Source organism: Paroedura picta, chromosome 6, assembly GCF_049243985.1.
Source record: "Paroedura picta isolate Pp20150507F chromosome 6, Ppicta_v3.0, whole genome shotgun sequence".
Classification (NCBI taxonomy): domain Eukaryota; kingdom Metazoa; phylum Chordata; class Lepidosauria; order Squamata; family Gekkonidae; genus Paroedura; species Paroedura picta.
In genome coordinates this window covers 78,224,193-78,242,766 of record NC_135374.1, presented here as the reverse complement: position 1 = coordinate 78,242,766, position 18,574 = coordinate 78,224,193, and the positions used below count along the sequence as shown (strand labels likewise).

General features: G+C 42.8%; 1 protein-coding gene and 1 long non-coding RNA gene across 6 annotated transcripts in view; one reads left to right on the top strand and one right to left on the bottom strand.

Annotated features, from left to right (window-relative positions):
- FRMPD4 (FERM and PDZ domain containing 4) overlaps nt 1-18,574 on the top strand; it is a 373,615-nt gene that overhangs the window by 343,899 nt on the left and 11,142 nt on the right. For all 5 annotated transcript variants that reach the window (XM_077343239.1, XM_077343240.1, XM_077343242.1 and 2 more), the window contains exons 8-13: nt 1,802-1,933; nt 7,995-8,114; nt 9,091-9,227; nt 12,155-12,281; nt 16,483-16,572; nt 17,898-18,080. In XM_077343239.1, the coding sequence (XP_077199354.1) occupies nt 1,802-1,933; nt 7,995-8,114; nt 9,091-9,227; nt 12,155-12,281; nt 16,483-16,572; nt 17,898-18,080 (789 nt within the window). The remainder of the gene's footprint in view (nt 1-1,801; nt 1,934-7,994; nt 8,115-9,090; nt 9,228-12,154; nt 12,282-16,482; nt 16,573-17,897; nt 18,081-18,574) is intronic.
- Nucleotides 8,055-18,574, bottom strand: part of LOC143840128 (uncharacterized) — a 28,908-nt gene continuing 18,388 nt past the window's right edge. The window contains exons 2-3 of the long non-coding RNA XR_013232038.1: nt 12,030-12,194; nt 8,055-8,607 (exon numbers count right to left, since the gene is read on the bottom strand). This is a non-coding gene — a long non-coding RNA (uncharacterized LOC143840128). The remainder of the gene's footprint in view (nt 8,608-12,029; nt 12,195-18,574) is intronic.

Sequence of the window (18,574 nt, the reverse complement as noted above, 5' to 3'; positions counted from 1 at the left end):
GGTGACCAAAGAGGCCTTAGCAATCCCAGTAGGTAACGTACAGAGCAATTGTGAGTTATTTTGAATTAGACCAGGAGCAGCTAAGCTGTGGCTCTCCAGATGTTCATGGTCTACAGTCACCTGCCAGCTCATAGGAATTGTAGATCATGGTCATCTGGAGAGCCACAGCTCAGCCACCCTTGAACTTGAGTTTAAGAAGGGATAGAGAGCAAAGAGACACTGAGCAGAGATATCTCCATGTCTTAGAAGAACATCCACTTCCACCTTAATGAATGGGCAAATTTAATTCCCAATTTGAAGACAAAGGCGTAAGGGGAAAGCTAAATGCAAAGGCTTAATGCTGAAATTTGAAATTGCAGATATTGGACCTTCCTTAGTTAAAGTTAGAACTATGGCTACAGGCCAAATTACATGGGGCAAATAACTCACCCCAGGATGCTTTGAACTTGGGAAAATATGCTACTGGTGACAGGAGCCTCTCTTCCCCTATGCTGCAGTTTCAAGCTAAATCAAGCCCACGCAGCCCTTAAAATCCCCCCCTCAGCCAAATAACTATGGGGAAAATGAGTCAGGTCTAGGGGACTAAGACCCAAGTAGGACTTAAGGTGGATTGCACAGAATGAGAGACAGCTAACTGGGTGGAGGGGGCATTATTTGTTTGTTTGTTTATTTATATTTTTATACCGCCCTTCCCTATGGCTCTGGGCGATTTTACATAAAACATTTTGAAACATTTACATAGAACACTCTCAAAATCAATATAACAATATAACAATATAACAATAACATACCAACTAGAACAGTATTTGAACAATAGAGTTTTAAGAGCAAGGGAAGACAAATTAGAAAAGAAGAGTCGGTTCTTATATGCCACTTTCCTCAACCAGGAAGGAGTCTCAAGGTGACTTACATTCGCCTTCCCTTTCCTCTCCCCACAACAGACACCCTGTGAGGCAGGTGAGGCTAAGAGAGCCCAAATATTACTGCTTGGTCAGAACAGCTTTATCAGTGCTGTGACGAGCCCAAGGTCACCCAGCTGGCTGCATGTGAAGGAGTGAGGAATCAAACCCTGCTCACAAGATTAGAAATCGGCGCTCCTAACCAGTACACCAAGCTGGCTCTCAGAGAGGCAAAGTGGGATTAGAAGTCTGTGAGATTTTGGGTATGATGTAAGATATGAATTGAAAGTTACAAGAGGATTGTAATGGAGGAAGACCTTTAAAATGATGGCTCAAGAGAATTGATACCAATTATGTTTGATATTCATTTAGACTGCAATCCAGTACTTATTTGCTCTCTCATAAATCCTGTTAACTTAATTGATTATCAATTGGTAGGACTAAATGAGAAATATAGTACAAAGTACAAAAATAAGTTACACCTTGTTACACCCACTGACTTCAGTCACCATTAGAGGGGCATAATGCTGCTTAAGATGGCCCTGTTAGTAACAAACTATTTCTCTCCTACTACACATATGTTGCTTAAGCTCCCTCCCCTTTTCTAATTTCTTCAAACATGTTAAATAGTGATCCGTGTTTTTTTTAAATCTCTCGGATCATGATTTCAATAACAACCCAGTCATACTGGGACCCACTCACAGAGTTGATTGCCAAATGAGTTGGCGATGCTTTCAGTTCCAAAAACAAAATCCAAAGACTATTTTGCCATGAATGAAAAAAGCTTAAGACATACTTGGTGGAGGGATGACAGCTCACATGCAGCTCATTTTGCTCTATTTTCGTAAAGCAGTAAAACTAGTTTCCAGCTCTGTGTTTTTATCTTCTTTTGTGCTTTAAAGGATGTCATCTTAACACTTCAAGAAAAGCTCTCCATTAAATGTATTGAACATTTTTCTCTGATGCTGGAGCAGAAGACTGAAGGGTCTGGAACCAAACTTCTCTTGCTTCATGAACAAGAGACTTTAACTCAGGTTTGTGACATAATGAAACGTAATAATGATCTAGTTATTTCGGTATGTGGATTACTGGAGTCACTACTGTGATTGGTCAAATATGGTTAGAACATGGTTAAGAATGCATTACTGTTATTATTACCATGATATGCAGGCTCCGCTTCTCAAACAAGACAAGTACCCAAAGAAATATATTTCAGGAAGGATTTTTCTCACCCAAATATTAAGGTTACACACATAGGAGCAACTTTTGTAAATTATCTCACGTGAGATGAGTTACTTATGAGATGGATTACTTACTTATGTGTTTAAAAAATGGTATTCACCCCTCCATCTAGGTAGGGATCTGGAGAGTAATCTTCAACAAATGTAGGGTGTCAAATAAAAACAATCTAAGGCAAAAGACAAAGAACAGCTTCGGGATTATTTAAATAGACTCCTGATATCAGGACTATCACACATTAGATGCCCTCCGTATCAAACAGCCAAACTACATGATAAGCCAAAACTAGTTGGGTCACAGGGAAGAGGAGGTCACAGGTGTGTGACCCAACTCACACTCAGACATATATTGAAGAAATTCATCTTAAAGAACACTCTTTCACTCAACACTCTCAGGAAGTGCTGGAGGGGAGGAGAAGGTGCTTCAGGTTTACTTCCTTTGTGATTTTTGCCAACAGAAATGGCACTGGGAACGGGGGACTTTTTTGCTCACTGAAGGCATTTCTGTCAACGGAACATAATGTTCCTGCCTCCCTGGCAGTGGGGCATTAATGAGGAAGTAAAATGGACTCTCCTTCTGCATGCAGGTGAGGGGATCTGGATAGCTGCTCAGTCATCAGGGAAGCCCACAGCTGTGGTCCTTCTGCCGGCCGGCCCCCCTTGCCTTTTCCCTGGCCCAGCCGTTGGAGTAGTGCCCCCAGGCTGGCAGAGGCAAGAGGGCAGTCAGGAGAGAGGGCAGAAGAGTGTGAGTGGACATTGGGGTGTTTCTATCCATGCCCAATAATCTGTCAAACTGATTCCTCCTTTGATTAAAAAACATTTTATAGTGATGCCAGGGGGCAGGGTTTTTGCAATCGCCACGATGTGATAGTGATGTAAGACATAAAACATCTTTTTCTTTCCACCACCTTCATTTTTATTTCTTGCATACTAGAGAGTTCTGAAGAGTTCAAATGCTTGCTCACTGAGTTATTAGGACTATTAGTTATTCCTAATAAATATCTCATAATTACTGTTTTTTAAAAAAATAATCTGTAAACTGACATATGTAGCTATTCCTTTCAAAATACCATAGGAAAGAAGAGGAGACACAGAGGGGCTTATATTTTTCATATATTTTAATATATTTCCATAGTTCTACTCGAAGGGGTTTTACATAAAAGCTATACTTTTATCTTTTGAATTACAGCATTATAGGTGGTCTGAGAACTGCCTTGTGCCTTCCACATTCATGAATATGGAAGAGGCTCATGTGTGAAGCAAACAAAACTTGATTGTTGCCTGATTGTTTTAGTAATATCGCAATCTGTCCCCATCTACATTGATAAATGGTGACACTGAAAACATTGCTAGGTGATTTCATTTATCAGATTATTAGGGTAGATGAAGCTGCACCAGAGGATTATTAGAAGCATTTGGTTCTGGCCTAATTCTGCTGTTGCTGGATTCAGTCATGTTTCCCATTATTAGTGTTGGAAAGGGATAACTTTTTAAAACAAGCTTTCCAACAGGTTGTTAGACAAACACAGACCCAAAGAAGCACCGGTGTCTGATGATAAGAAAAATGGTTTGCTATAGAGAGAGCATAGATGACATGGGGGAGGAACTGCATGTTTAACATTGACCCTGCTGTCAATGCTAACAGCCCAGTCAATTTTCTGCAAAGCAGAGCAAACCCAAACAAAAATGGTCATTTCTGCATGCATTATCCCATTCTGCTCATTCACCTTCCTTGTCAGCTGAAGTAATGCAAATCTTAATGACCGGTGGATCTAGGGCTGCTTCCACACCCCGGTGATTTTCATTGGGAGGTTAGGTTGCTGAAGTGAGTTGTGAAATCCCCTTTGCAAGGGAAATTCCAGCTGGGAGAGGGTAAAGTGTTCTCTCTCTCTCTCTCTCTCTGGCTCTTGTTAGCTGTGGTTTCCCTTTCAGACCTGATGGATAATGAAGGCGGCCCCTGTGTTCTCATGTAGGCATCTGGATCCTCTGCCCACTTGGTTTCAATTTTTAAAATTATTTATTCTGGAAAACATGGGTAGTGCTGCTTAGGAAGAGTCTAAAGCTTTTAAAATATATATGTAAAGGTTTAGAGCCTCTTGTGGCGCAGAGTGGTAAGTGGCAGAAATGCTGTCTGGAGCTGTCTGCCCATGAGGTTGGGAGTTCGATCCCAGCAGCCGGCTCAAGGTTGACTCAGCCTTCCATCCTTCCGAGGTCGGTAAAATGAGTACTCAGCTTGCTGCTGGGGGTAAACGGTAATGACTGAGGAAGGCTCTGGCAAGGCCACCCTGTATTGAGTCTGCCATGAAAACGCTGGAGGGTGTCACCCCAAGGGTCAGACATGACTCGGTGCTTGCACAGGGGATACCTTTATCTTTAAAGGTAAATATTACCCTCGCTCTTACTGACATCCACAGCCAGGGCGGCTCGGCTGCGTTTAATGAGAAGCCCTCACTCAAACAGAGGTTGGTGTTGGGTGCTCAATCATTGTTCTATTCATATATTGCCACCCATGTGCTCGTTCATATCCTAATATATGTATGGATCAAGATATTAAATTGCATGTGTTTGCTTCTTCCCCATAGACTTACAGCCCATTGGGTTAAACAAAACAAAAAGTCAAATTTTATTTATGGTACTTACATAGCACAGAAAAGTAAGGCTTAAGTAATATTTCACTTCCATTTAACTTTTGAACTGAAGTCCTATTCCTGCAACTGGAATCCTGTAGTTACATATCAACTATTTTCTAATCACCTTTTTTGCACAGTTCCACTAAGTCAGACCTTCTCCTTTTCCCTCCTTGACTGATCTACTGCCAACTCCAGCTGCCGTTCTTAACTGCTGTTTTCCATTTCCCTTTCCTAACATTTTACGAGCTCGCAATGGTTACTCATACAAAGAGGTGGAACCTGCCCTGTCCATCATAATTGTCTGTTCCAATAAACAGCTTATTTTGGTTGTCAAGTAAATTGTAAACGTATAACTGTTTTCACAGTTATCCTGAACCACAGTTCTCTTAAGAATCACTACAGCATCACACCCACAACGAGAACTGACAGCAAGATGGAATGATTTTAAACAGGAAGGTTCTCTAAATGCTGGGATCATCTCTGATCCTTCTACTACTGATTTTACCATGCAGACAGAGATACTGGAAGTGTTGACATTCAAACCAATTCCGTACGTAGGTGCAAACATTGCACTTCCTCCTGCTTGCAACCCCCACCAGATAGTCCCTGTTCCCAAGTCAGACTGTCTCCCCCCACCAGCACCAGCACCAGCACCAGCACCTCAGGATTAAGTTACAGCTTGTTAGCCTTCACCCATCTTAAAATTGCCTCCAAGGCAGACCTGCTCATGGTTTCCACAGCCTTTTTGGAATCAGCTGGAAGTGCAAAATGGAGCTGAGCATCAACTGCATATTGGTGGCCATTCAGCCCCAATCTTGGGATGACCTCTCCCAGCAGCTTTAGGTAGATGCCATAAAGCATAGGGGACAAGGTGGAACCTTAACAGCAGTCCCACAGCACGACACTCTGAAACCAACTTTGCTGTATGACCTACACCATTGGAAAATGGTGCCTCCCACTCCCAATCCAAAAGGCAGTCAAAAAGGGTCCCAGTTTGTGGGGTTTTCAGCCTGCATTCCAGGGTCCAGATTCAAGAATCACAGCAGGTGAGCCCATTCTTTTCCATCTGCCCCACTGCCTTCTATCACTTCCATCCCCATGGGCATTTTCTTTCACTTTGTTGCCCCCCATACTATCTTTGTTCCACTCATTGTTTCTTTCTTCCCCCCCCCCCTGCCCGCCAACCTCTGCTTCTGGGCTTATCTGGATACTTCATCCACCTGTCCACTGGCTGCCTCACCTCACTGCCCACTCTTTAAGCCAGCCTGCTCCTTTGCCAGTCAGACCATCACCTGCACCCTGTCTCACATGGTGGCTCCAGAAACACTTTGTCCTTCTCCATTCCCCTCCACTTCCTTTTCCTCCTACCAGCTGGCTGCAGCATCTTCCATTGACTTCCATGGATTTTCCATGTTTAAAATGGCACGCATAATGTTTTTGTTATCATTTGGATTTTTATTTCCCACCATTCCTGGGAACTAGCTTGTGGCAGGTTACAATAGTAATCCATAAACACTAAAATCGCAATAAAACATTAAATACAGGACATAAAAATACAAGAAAAAGAAAGAAAGAAAGAAAGAAAGAAAGAAAGAAAGAAAGAAAGAAAGAAAGAAAGAAAGAAAGAAAGAAAGAAAGAAAGAAAGAAAGAAAGAAAGAAAGAAAAAACATGTGGTGCAACTCGTCTACCCTTCCCCCCAACACGACACCCAGCAGGGGAGTTGAGAGGGAGCCATAATTAGACGCCATAGATGGTCATAACTGCTTCTTAGCAAGAGGAGGGGCTAACTTATCGTCTCTCAGCCCTGGCCTCAAGCATAAACCTGACAAAAAAGCTCCGTCTTGCAGGCTCTGCAAAACACCGAAAGCTACCGCAAGGCCCACAGCCCTTCCGGGAATTCATTCCATCAGGTGGGGACCAGGACCAAAAAGGCCCTGGCTCTGGTTGAGGCCAGGTGAACGTCTCTGTGGCCAGGAATAACAAGCAAGTTGGTACCCGCAGAGCGCAAAGCTCGGGGGGGGGGCATAGGATGATAGGTGGTCCCTCAGATATGTGGGTCACGGTCCATGAAGGGCCTTAAATGTTAAAACCAAAACTTTGAACCAGATCCGGGTCACAACCAGCAACCAATGTAGCTCAGCACGGGGTTCTTTGAAAACCCTAGTTTTCTTTTAAAGCTTTTATATTTTTATTTGGTTTATTTATTGAATTTTTTACCTGCCACTCTCAGAATTTACTTATGGTGGTACAGTCAAGAATAAAACCCAGTGCATAACATTAAAACCATAAAAGCTGATAACTACCTACTCTGGCAATGAAAAAGATAAAAAAGCCCTCCTCTGCATACTGTATCCCTCCACCCCCACCCCCCCCCAATCCAGCACCTCAGGGCACAGATCCCAGGGCATAGATTCTTCTGCAAGCCTTGCATTTCCCCCAAGTTTGTAAAAATGCCTCTTTTCTCTACTTGGCCCTAATCTACTAGTTTCAGGATCTGAATCTGGGGCCATTTAGATCACATGAAACTTCCCTATACTGACTCACACCACGGATTTATCAAAAATGTGGTGTCTATTTTGACTGGCAGCAGCTATTACTTGATCCTTGATCCTTTTAACTGGAAATGTCGGGCATTGAACACAGGACTTCTTACATTCAAAGCAGATGCTCTGCTCTCGACTCATGACCTCACCCCAAGACTTTTTTTATTTCCTCTTTTTACCATCGAGGCATATCAAAGCTATTAAAATCCTATTTTATTCATCATTAACATATCACTTTGTAGTAAAATACCTCTGGAAATACTAATGCTAGAAAGAATGGAGAAATAACTGGCTGTTCAGTGGCCAGCAAGCAGTAGAATAAGGCTGAATGAAACTGGTTGGGAGCATCCCTGCCACTCTGTACCATTGCTGTGCCAGAGGAAATGGAAGTACTCTCTAATAATTGTGTTTTTATTTATTCTGTGTAAGCCTGCCTCTGGATTGAAAGGTAGTATGAAAACAAAAGAAATAATATACTGGTTAAAAGAAGAGGAACACTGACATGGGTTTTTGAAAATGGCAGAGAAGAATAAAATATGATTCACCAATTTATGAGTTTGTATTCTGTGGTCAGTTCCTTCTTTTGAATTCAGTAGTCCCTTTGATCATTTCCAGGTTTCTGCACTTCACTGGAGCCTAAAGCAGATCCTGCATGCTAATATGTAAGTGTTCTGCTATCCTAGGTGACCCAGCGGCCGATCTCCCACAAGATGAGATGTCTCTTCAGGATTAGCTTTGTCCCCAAGGATCCCATTGATCTTTTACGAAGAGATGCAGTTGCCTTTGAGTATCTGTATGTACAGGTAGGTTTGCAGAGATTCGGTATGCATTTATGCCAAATACAAATATTTGCAAACAAGATAAAATAACAGTAAAAACAACATGATTGCTGTTGGTGATCCTGAAATATGAACACAGAGAATACTTGAGTGTTCTGATTTATTGCATTTTTAACTTCCCTTCCCTCCAAATACAAAAATGCCACAACCATGCCATCTCCCCTGCTAACTTCACATCAGCTCAGGATAGACTAGGCTCAGACAGAGTGACTAGCTCAGAACTGTCCAGTGAGCATTATGAGTCAGCAGCCTGATCCTAATCACTCTGGCATGACACTCACCACGATAACACCGGTGACAGCTTCCCGGTAGTCCTTTAATAGGAAGAGAAAGAAGCTGCTAATACAGTAGCTGGCAGGTCATTTTTGGAGTGTTTACTGCCTTCCACGTCCCTAATTGTTTCCCTTGCTTTCACCTTCCTCTTGCTTCGTCCATTCTGCTAGAAACTGTTTCTTAACTGTAAAAAGAGAGAGAATAAAACAGGGCTATGCTAGTTTTAAACGAAAGCACTACAGAATTCAGAGTCCTAGCCAACTAGCTGGCTGAAATACAAGGGCGAGATTGGGAGAACCAGTAGAGAAAGGGGGACTAAAAGAGTAAAGCCTCTGCTTGTGATTTCTGGAGTTCTGCCATTAAATGCCTTCGTTAAACCCCCCTGAGATTATTTGTTATATGAAAAATCCACAGTATTCTGATCTTCAGGCAGAGTTAATTTGAGATTACCAATCCCTAGATTAATAGATCAACATTTTGTGTAGGACTTTGTTGGTATTTCTCATTTAGAAGTCTTCAAGCATTCATTAATGGTTCATCTGGCAGTCACAGGTCTTGTTAATTATAAGCCTGGCTTTTAGAGGAGGATTAGTCATAATGCAGTAGTTATATTTAAAATCCGAGATTTTTTTTGATTTTGATACGCCCTCTACTGGTTCTTTGGCAGAGCTGCAATGATGTGGTTCAGGAGAGGTTTGGACCAGAGCTCAAGTACGATATTGCACTGCGACTGGCAGCATTACAAATGTACATTGCAACTGTGACCACGAAACATACTCAGAAAATCTCCCTCAAATACATTGAGTAAGTATAAAATGGGTACAAGGAGTGGCTCGATCGTTACAGCTCCCTTGGACTGGAAGCCCAGTTTGTATCAGAAATTGACCCAGCTGTTGTTTGTTTGCTTGTTTGTTTGTATTTGGGAGGGGGGGGACTGAGTTAGCAAAACGCCATACCGTAATAATGAAACCCTACTTCAGTCCAGAACCTTACCATTAATGGCAGAGTTGTAACAAATAAAGTTCAGCCATATGTCCAAGCATTTTAGTAGGATAGTCTGTTCAATCAATTTAATCCAGCGCTATCTTGTATCTTAACGTATCACTAGAACTATTCCATGGAAATCTCTGCCACTTAAGCTATCTGTGGTGTTAAAAGGACACTACGTGACAGCAGTGGCAGCAGTCATTACAATGGCTTGGTGCTGCAGTGACCTTCTCAAGCCCCCAAGGAAGCTATCTTGGTGTAGTGGTTAAGAGCAGTAGCCTCTAATCTGGGGGACCAGGTTTGATTCCCCAGTCCCCAGCATTCATCCAGCTGGGTGACTTGGGTCAGTCACAATTCTCATAGAGCTCTCTCAGCCCCACCTGCCTCACAGGGTGCCTGTTGTGGGGAGAGGAAGGGAAAGTGATTGTAAACTGCTTGGAGTCTCCTTCAGGTAGTAAAAGCGGGGGAACGTGGGGTCTTTGTGCCTCATGGCTCCCTCTCATAAAAATGCCAGAGCTGCTTTCATTCAGAGGATTTCCCTGTTTCATCCACTCAACTCATGCACTTTTTTCTTGTTTCTACATGACATTGTTTTGGATTTATGTCTCAGCCATTGGCATCCCATTTTTTTTTCTCTAGATGATTTTTAAAAGAACCTAGTGGGGAAAAGAGATTTCGTCCTGCATGCATTGCTAGGGAGTTCTTTTCAATGTCTCTGGAATGGGCTGCATGCCTTCCGTTTAACTGAAAAGGGACACCTCCTCCCCCTTTCCTCCACCTACCCATTAGATTTTGTAAAGGTTATTTTTTATCTCTCAGCTTCACGGGCAAGTGACAACTGCAGGGGAAAGGTAGAGACTGTATTTACGTTTCTCTAAATATACTCAAAAGGCTTGTGTTATCAGGCAGTTCATCTTAATGTCTACACATGTGCCTGAAAAAATTTAAAAGCCGGAAGGAGAGTGGGAGGGGATTCATGACCGTGGAGAGACAGCAAGGGCTGATGGCAAAGTGAAAGGGGAAAAGCCAGCTAATACTGGAGTACGCTGTCTCCACTGCAAATGCAAATTGAGGAAATATTCTACTAGCAAAATAATGAAGACTGTAAACCCCCCTAGTGTGGAAGCAGCCCAGGTCCCTTCTGCTAATGCAGCAGTGCTCTGTGGTGGAAACGGGTAGCCATCCCATAGTGCACCAGCCATTCAAACAGACTCTTCTTTGGAACTACATGGGCTGCACTATTTGATCCATTATTTTCAAGCTAACTAGTATTGATCTGAAGAAGCAGTTTAACAAAAAACCCATGTCCATGACTTAAATATTCTTTGAAAGTAATGTAAAAGTTATTGTCTTACCTATGATTGACTCTTACCATTATAGGTGGCCACTTGGAAATGGAACTGTGCAAGGCAAAAACCCTTTGTATAACAAGTTTGTCCGGATAGCTTACAGTGGCTTGCAAAAGTATTCACCCTGCTTGGTGTTTGTCCTGTTTTGTCACATTACAACCTGGAACAAAGTTGGGAGGGGGGGGTAAGCACCCTTTGATCCTTACAACATGCCTAAAACTTTGAAGATGCAAAATATTTTTTCTTGTGACACAAACAGTACTCAAGGCAATAAAAACAGAAATTGTTGTACATAATAATAACAATTATTATTGTTTATTGGATTTCACAGCTCTTTCAGTATTCTCCTTAGTGTCTTTGTTGCCCTCCTTGCCCAGTCTGTGACTTTGGGAGGGTGGCCTTCTCTTGGCAGGTTTGTAGTTGTGCCATATTCTTTCCACTTTGTTCTAATGGACTTAATGCTGCTCTATGAGATATTCAGAGTTTGGGATATTCGTTTATAACCCATCCCTGATCTGTGCTTCTCCATATGCTTCTTTGTCCCTGACCCGTTTGGAGTGCTCCTTGATCTTCATGTTCCGCTGCAGAGTCAGGGGCCTTTCAGAACAGCTCTATTTATACAGACAACCTGCTGAGGATCATGTGCCACTTGGACTGCATACTGGTGGACCCTAATTAATTAATGATGTGAGTTCTGAAATTAAGTAGATGAAATCTTACTTAGGGACACCATAGCGAGGGGTATGAATACTACTACACAGTCATGATTACTGTTTTTCTGGTCTTGAGTACTGCTTGTGTCACAGTAAAAAAGAATTTGCACCTTCAAAGAGGTAGGCATGTTGTGAGGATAAAAGGGTGCTCCCCCCAACCCCTCCCCCACAGTTCCAGGCTGTAATGTGAGAAAACAGGACAAATATAAAGATGGGTGACTACTTCTGCAAGCCATTGTACCTGATTTCCAGGTAGCAACTGCATGATTCAGCTATGCTGAGTTCTGCTGGAAAGTCATCTTCCACAGCCTCTTCCTTTTTCTCAGTTTGACCTTGATTGTTTACCCATGTGGATGGTTGCATATATGAAACAGATGTGAGTTTTTATATTGCATTCCCCAAAAGAAAATTATGGGAAGTTTTAGGGGAAAGACCAAACCAGAAGAAGTGTGCTTCTCAGAATGACTTTCTTCACAGAAGAGAGGGCTTTTCCTCCTAGCTTTAGCTGTTTCCTTTTTCTGTCCCATATTTTTATGGAATAAGTGTCCTTTCAGTACCTGTCTCTGCAATGGAAAGTATCACCAATTGTTGCATCAGGATGCTATTCTCTCTGTTCTGTGGCCACGTGTTAGTATAGATTTTCCAGAAGAATGTGCAATTAAAGGTATGTCTTCTATTCCAGGAAAGAATGGGGACTGGAGACTTTTCTTCCATCTGCTGTACTGCAGAGCATGAAAGAGAAGAACATAAAGAAAGCACTTTCGCACCTTGTCAAAGCAAATCAAAACCTAGTTCCTCCAGGTAAAAAGGTAATACATTTACATCTTAATAGAAATATATTTTCATAATCAGGAGGAGCTGAATCTGAAGGAAAGAGCTTTAGAGCAATAAGCAGCCAGTATGGGTTTTTTTTTTTTGGCGACTGCCAAATTGTACAACATACAGTGATAACTGCCATATTACAAGAACAATTAAAATAATTAATTTAGCCAAGTTACCCTTTTATCTTTAGAATGGTGGGGAAATTGCTAGTTAACCACAAGGGCAGGCCTCTTTCCCTCCCCCTGCATTCATTTTGCTTTCACATTTCATAACAAAATTGCTAGCAAATAGCTTTCTCTCAGCTTGATGTTCTGAACTGCATTAACCAGAGAAGATGCCACAACCACATGTCTTTCTCATCATGCCATCGGCTGTGTGCTGTAATATTGGCAAGAGAAGTATCTTGATCCAGTGACTCCACAAGTAACATTAATAGATGTGCACCTTGAGCTATGGGTTTATTTGAGAGCTGCTTTATAAATTAAGGGCATAGATTAGACAAAAAGAAACCAATGCTTAGCTCTCTCATGCTGAAACTTCACCGGATCTCACAATTTTTGAAAACAAATTTGAAGACCCAGTTTATCAAAGGTGGATTAGAACGTGAAGGATAAATAAGATTTTATTAAAACACACACATAAAATATTGCACTTATATAAGCACTTCATTTGTACACATCCTCCCCATAGGTGTATATAACAAAAACTTACAAAATGCAGCAAGAGAAATGAGGGCCAGGTGAGCCTATGTAGGACATCTAGATAAGGACCGTTAACTGTTGCTGTGTCATTGTTCAATTTTGTGGGAGGCAAAACTGAAGCATAATACCGTGCTATATAAATCTAATCTAAGGACAAATGCAGAAGTGGATAGCATATCATTTACCTAGGAAGGGCATCATGATACTAGAATAAAAAGTTAGGGATAGAAAGAGACGAAGGATGATGAGTCTGAGTGAAGGATGCTTGAACTTGAACCCTTCTAAGATGGAGGTCCTGTGGCTAGGAAGGAAAGGAGCAGATCAGGAAGTGTGTTTGCCCTGTTTGGATGGGGTACAGCTGTCAACTGCAAGGATTTGGGGCATGATTTTTGATGCTTTATCAATGGAAGCTCAAGTCACCAGAGTAGCAAGGCAGACATTTTTCCATTTTCACCAGGCCAGGCTACTTAGCGCCCTATCTGTCCCTGGAGTACCTAGCCACAGTGATCCATGTGACAGTAACCTCAAAACTGGACTACTGCATATGGGCCTGACCCTAATCCGGAAATTACAACTGGTCCAAAATGCTGCTGTGTGTGTCCTCACCAGAACACTGTAGAGGACTCATATAAGACTGGTGTTGCAGCAACTACATTGGCTTCCAGTGGAGTTCTGAATTTGCTTCAAGGTGTTGGTTTTAACCTTTAAGGCCATATGTGGTCCAAGCCCAGCGTACCTAAGGGACCACCTGTCTGAATAAGTCCCCTGGAGGGTGCTGTGTTCAGTGTCCACAAACTATCTGGTAGTCCTCAGCCCTAAAGAAGTCCAGGGCTGTTTTGGTCCTGGCTCCTGCCTAGTGGAATGAGCTCCCGGAGAACATCAGGGACCTAATAGAACTAGCATAGTTCTGTAGGGCATGCAAGACATAGCTCCTCCTCTGGTCTTACGGGTGAGGCCTGTTTGGGCAAATGAATCCACCAACATTAAGGGCCTCCCCTACCACTAATAGACAATCTCATCGGCTACCCCTGGAAGAGGAACATCAATGGAGACATCACTAATTGCTGGTATCTTAATTTGTTTTAATTAATTTTTAACTTTTTAATGAATTGTATTTATGACGTTGTGAACTGCCCCAAGACAGCAGGTCTGATAGGGGTAGTCTATAAATATGGCTAATAAATAAAAGAAGGGGACCTGAAGTTCCTACCTGTACCCTGCCAAGGATCCAGATTTAGCTATGGGCCTGAAGGACATCCAGCTAAATAGAAGAATGGGCACAGAAAAGCTAAAGAGGCTAGTGTGTAGGTTCAACCTGAGGTCCTGGTTCCCCCGCAATATTAATTAGCAACAATGTAGGGTAGTGTGTAGAGCCTCTTGTGGCGCAGAGTGGTAAGGCAGCAGACATGCAGTCTGAAAGCTCTGCCCATGAGGCTGGGAGTTCAATCCCAGCAGCTGGCTCAATGTTGACTCAGCCTTCCATCCTTCCGAGGTCGGTAAAATGAGGACCCAGCTTGCTGGGGGGTAAACGGTAATGACTGGGGAAGGCACTGGCAAACCACCCCGTATTGAGTCTGCCATGAAAACGCTAGAGGGTGTCACCCCAAGGGTCAGACATGACTCGGTGCTCGCACAGGGGATACCTTTACCTTTTTACAAAAAAAAACCCCACCTAGTTCTATAGCAGCACCATTTAGAACATTTTAAAAAACTGCTGAGGAAGATCACGTAACAGGGGAAAGTGGCACTGTTTGAAATGATCATCGCACATCAGAGATGGCTCATTAACAGAAGGGAAATCGCTGTATGAAATCCCTGTTGCTGTATTGCTTTACTCGAAATCGAGCCAACAACGAATAACATGTTTTAGAATGGTAATATAAAGACCTCCAGAGTAAACCAAACATTCTAATAGCCTGGAGTTCTAAGGCATGTATGAGCAATATCCTTCAGCTGGTGCTAACAACTTGGGCTAGTATGATGGCCTTAGGGAGATTTAGAGAGACACCAGAACACAGAACAGTTCTGCCTTTCTTGCCTTGAGTAGGATGTAGCTATTACCACTCAGTGCTTCATGTGGGCCACGTCAGACAGATCTGAAATAAGAGCAGTTTCCGCTAATATTTATTTTAAAAAAACAAGTGGCTTTCCATAATAAATGGTAAGAAACAATTGGCTTTTGAAAAGAAGATATGATTTTTACACATTTCATGTACCACATGCATGAGCCAAATGGGATATGGTTACAGAATGATAAATCAGACAATTTAGAGCATTTTAAATAAATTATTTTTAGAATCTACCACATTATTGGCCTAAACAGTTAAATAAAAGGAAGCAGCTACATCTGACTAGAGAGGATTTCTGATCTATCCCTGAAAACCTTCAAGGAAGAAGTAGCTAATCTTATAGTTCAGATCTTTCCTCTACAACAGGCCTTCTTGACGGACCCTGGAAGGGTTTCCTGAATGGGAGGGTGTTAATTAATTAATATATTTTTTACATTTGTTAAATATTCATTGGGTGCTATGACCATATATGGTCATGTTGACTCACCCACCCCTCCCAAAATGGCTAATGATAGGCCTGGAGGATTGGGAAGGGTAGGGGCTCTAGTTAGGTGTTGTACCCAACTATATTTCCCTACTATATTCTGCATTATCTGTGGTTTTTTGAGGCCTGAAGAATATTTCAGGGGTTTCCCAATGCTAAAAAAGAATTAAGAAAGGCTGCTGTATACAAACCCCTTCAAGAAAGGTTTCTGATGCAGCCAGGTTGTTTCTGATGCAGATCTTAACTTCAGAGTCTCAAAATAGCCTAGATCAGTGGTCCCCAACCTTTTTATCACCGGGGACCGGTCTACGCTTGACAATTTTACTGAGGCCCGGGGGCGGGTAGTCTTTTGCCGAGGGACATCGCCACTGCCTGAGCCCCTGCTCCAATTGCTTTTCTGCTAGCACCCCTGACTTCCCGCTGCCCGCTGGGGGGGGGGGTGTTGCCAGCAGCAGCTGCCACGCCGAGGGGGGAGCCCCAGCAATGGCAGCCACTGGAGAGCACCAAAGGTGAGCCGGCGGAAGAGTGGCAGGGCAGCCTCCAAGGTAGCAGCCAGGGAGGAGGACGAGGAGGAGCTGTGGCCCAGTACCAACTGATCCATGGACAAGTACTGGTCCCTGGCCCGGGGGCTGGGGACCACTGGCCTAAATAACACTCATTTTAAATAAGCCATTAAGGCTGCAGGGCTTTCCTGGGAGTAAGTCCCATTGAATAACATGGTACAAACTTCTGAATAGAGCTGATTCCGATGACTCCCTAAATTGAAGACCTAGAAGTAGTTTTGATGTTTTGGCATTTCTCTAAAGAATATTTACCTTTGCTACTGAGGTTATCCAATTCCAATCACCTTCATCTAGGTAGTAATATCATAATTAATCTATTTGTTTGATAATATTAACACTCTTATTTCTCTTGTCATTGTTTTATCCTTCAGTTATCTGCTCTGCAAGCTAAGGTACACTATCTCAAGTTTCTCAGCGATCTCCGCCTATACGGGGGCCGTGTATTCAAGGCAACATTACTGGTAGGTTGTTTGTTCAAATATTTAGTTAGTAGCCATTTTAGTAAATTCTCTGCATATGGTTGATTAAAAGAATTATTAAGCCTCAGTTGCACAACTAATATTGAGGCTACACAGACAAAGAGCTATAACATGGCTTGAAAATAATCTTGTAATCACCTCTTGTTCTCTTATAGAGTTGTCTTTCCTTGGGGGAAAAAAACAATGAAAGCTGTCTTCTTTAAGAAGTATAGAATGTGATCCATAATTTGAATTTAGTTTAATGTACCGTATTTGCCGGCGTATAAGACCACTGGGCATATAAGACCACCCCCCAACATTTCCACTCAAAATATAGAGTTTGTTGTATACTCAATGTATAAGACTACCCCCTCTTCCACACACCAAAAAAAACATAAAAGAGCATCAGAAGGGGGGGAGGGAGAAAGAGAGAGAGCCATAAAAAAAGAAAAGAAAGCAAGAAACTATGCTCAGATTAGTGATGACCTCCCTTCCCCCAAAAAAGGCGAGAGGAGAGGGTAACTCTCTCACTCTCACTCTCTCTCTCTCTCTCTCTCTCTCTCTCTCTCTCTCTCAGAGGCGGTGCCTCTGTGCATTGAACTGAAACAGTTTCCTCTGCTTATTTAACTGCAAACAAAGAGGGAGCGAGCAAATGAGCAGAGGGCAGAGCAAGGAGTAGCATTCCCTACGCGCCAAGCTTTCAGGCTCCAGCACTGGACTGACCGCGTGTGCTCTCTTCCTGAATGGGGGCGGCTTCAAAACACCAGAAACCGCGAAAGGGGAAGGGAGGGGAGCAGAGGCTGGCATCTCCCCCCCCCCCCCAGCATCCTGCTCCTTCTCCACTCCTTCACCACTGGCTCGCCTGCCCGTCCCTTCAGGAGCTCTCTCTCTATCCCCCCTCCCGTGTCAGAGTATTTTGTGGGAGGGAGGGCCTGTCGCTGCCGTGGCAAGGTGGGGCATGCACGCAGACATAAGTTTGGCAGGCCCAGCAAGTTCCCAGCCGGGAGGAGTTTACAAGGCAGCAGCAGAGTTGGTGAGCCCAGTCGGGGGGGGGGGGGGCGCCACCTCCACCTCGCTATCCCTTAATTCTGGTCACCTTAAACTATGGGCACTGGGCGAGCATCGGGAGGCCACTATGGGCAGCTATATCTATCCCAACTGAAGTGCACCCGGCGTATAGGACGACCCCCCCCCCCACTTGGAGGCATGTTTTTCAGGGGGGGAAAGTCGTCTTATACTCCAGCAAATATGGTAATCGATTTCAATCTATGCTCAGTTAAGTCCTTGCTATGTAAAGTTCCTCTTCTTTTGTGCTTCCTATGTTGCAGCAAGGGGAGAAACGTTCTGAAGTCACATTATTGGTGGGGCCACGTTATGGCATCAGCCATGTCATAAACACCAAAACAAACCTGGTGGCCCTGCTGGCCGATTTCAGCCACGTGAACAGAATTGAGATGTTTACAGAAGACGAAACAACTGTTAGAGTTGAACTCCATGTGCTAGATGTAAAAGTAAGTTTTCTGTCAATTGAGCTTCATTGCTTCTTTAGCATTCTCTGCTTCATCCCATTCTGATAAAAGATGTGATTATATTCATAAAACATCTGATAAAAACAAAAGATTTTTCTGGCTGTTTCAGGTTTGATGGTTCAGCAGGTTAAACAGCAAATCTTGTTCAATAAGTTCTTGTTTACTGTATATTGGAACAATGTCGGTTCCCCCAAAAGCTAGTCATGCTGTTGTAAAGAATCTTCCTTCGAATTTTATTCCCTGATTAAGAATTCTCTCTTGTTTTTAATTAAATTCTTTCTTGTTTTTAAAGACTGTTTTCAGTCTCCATGTACTAACACATGCTTTGTGAAAGGAGTAACCTATAAAGGTTTACTTGCCGCAAGATTCAAAGAAATGCCAGTAGCAACAGCCTTAAAACTGTAACAGTATTTGGGAAACTTTCACTCCTTTCCATCTTTAAATATAGTTTTTAGATTTTTACATTTTATTTATTT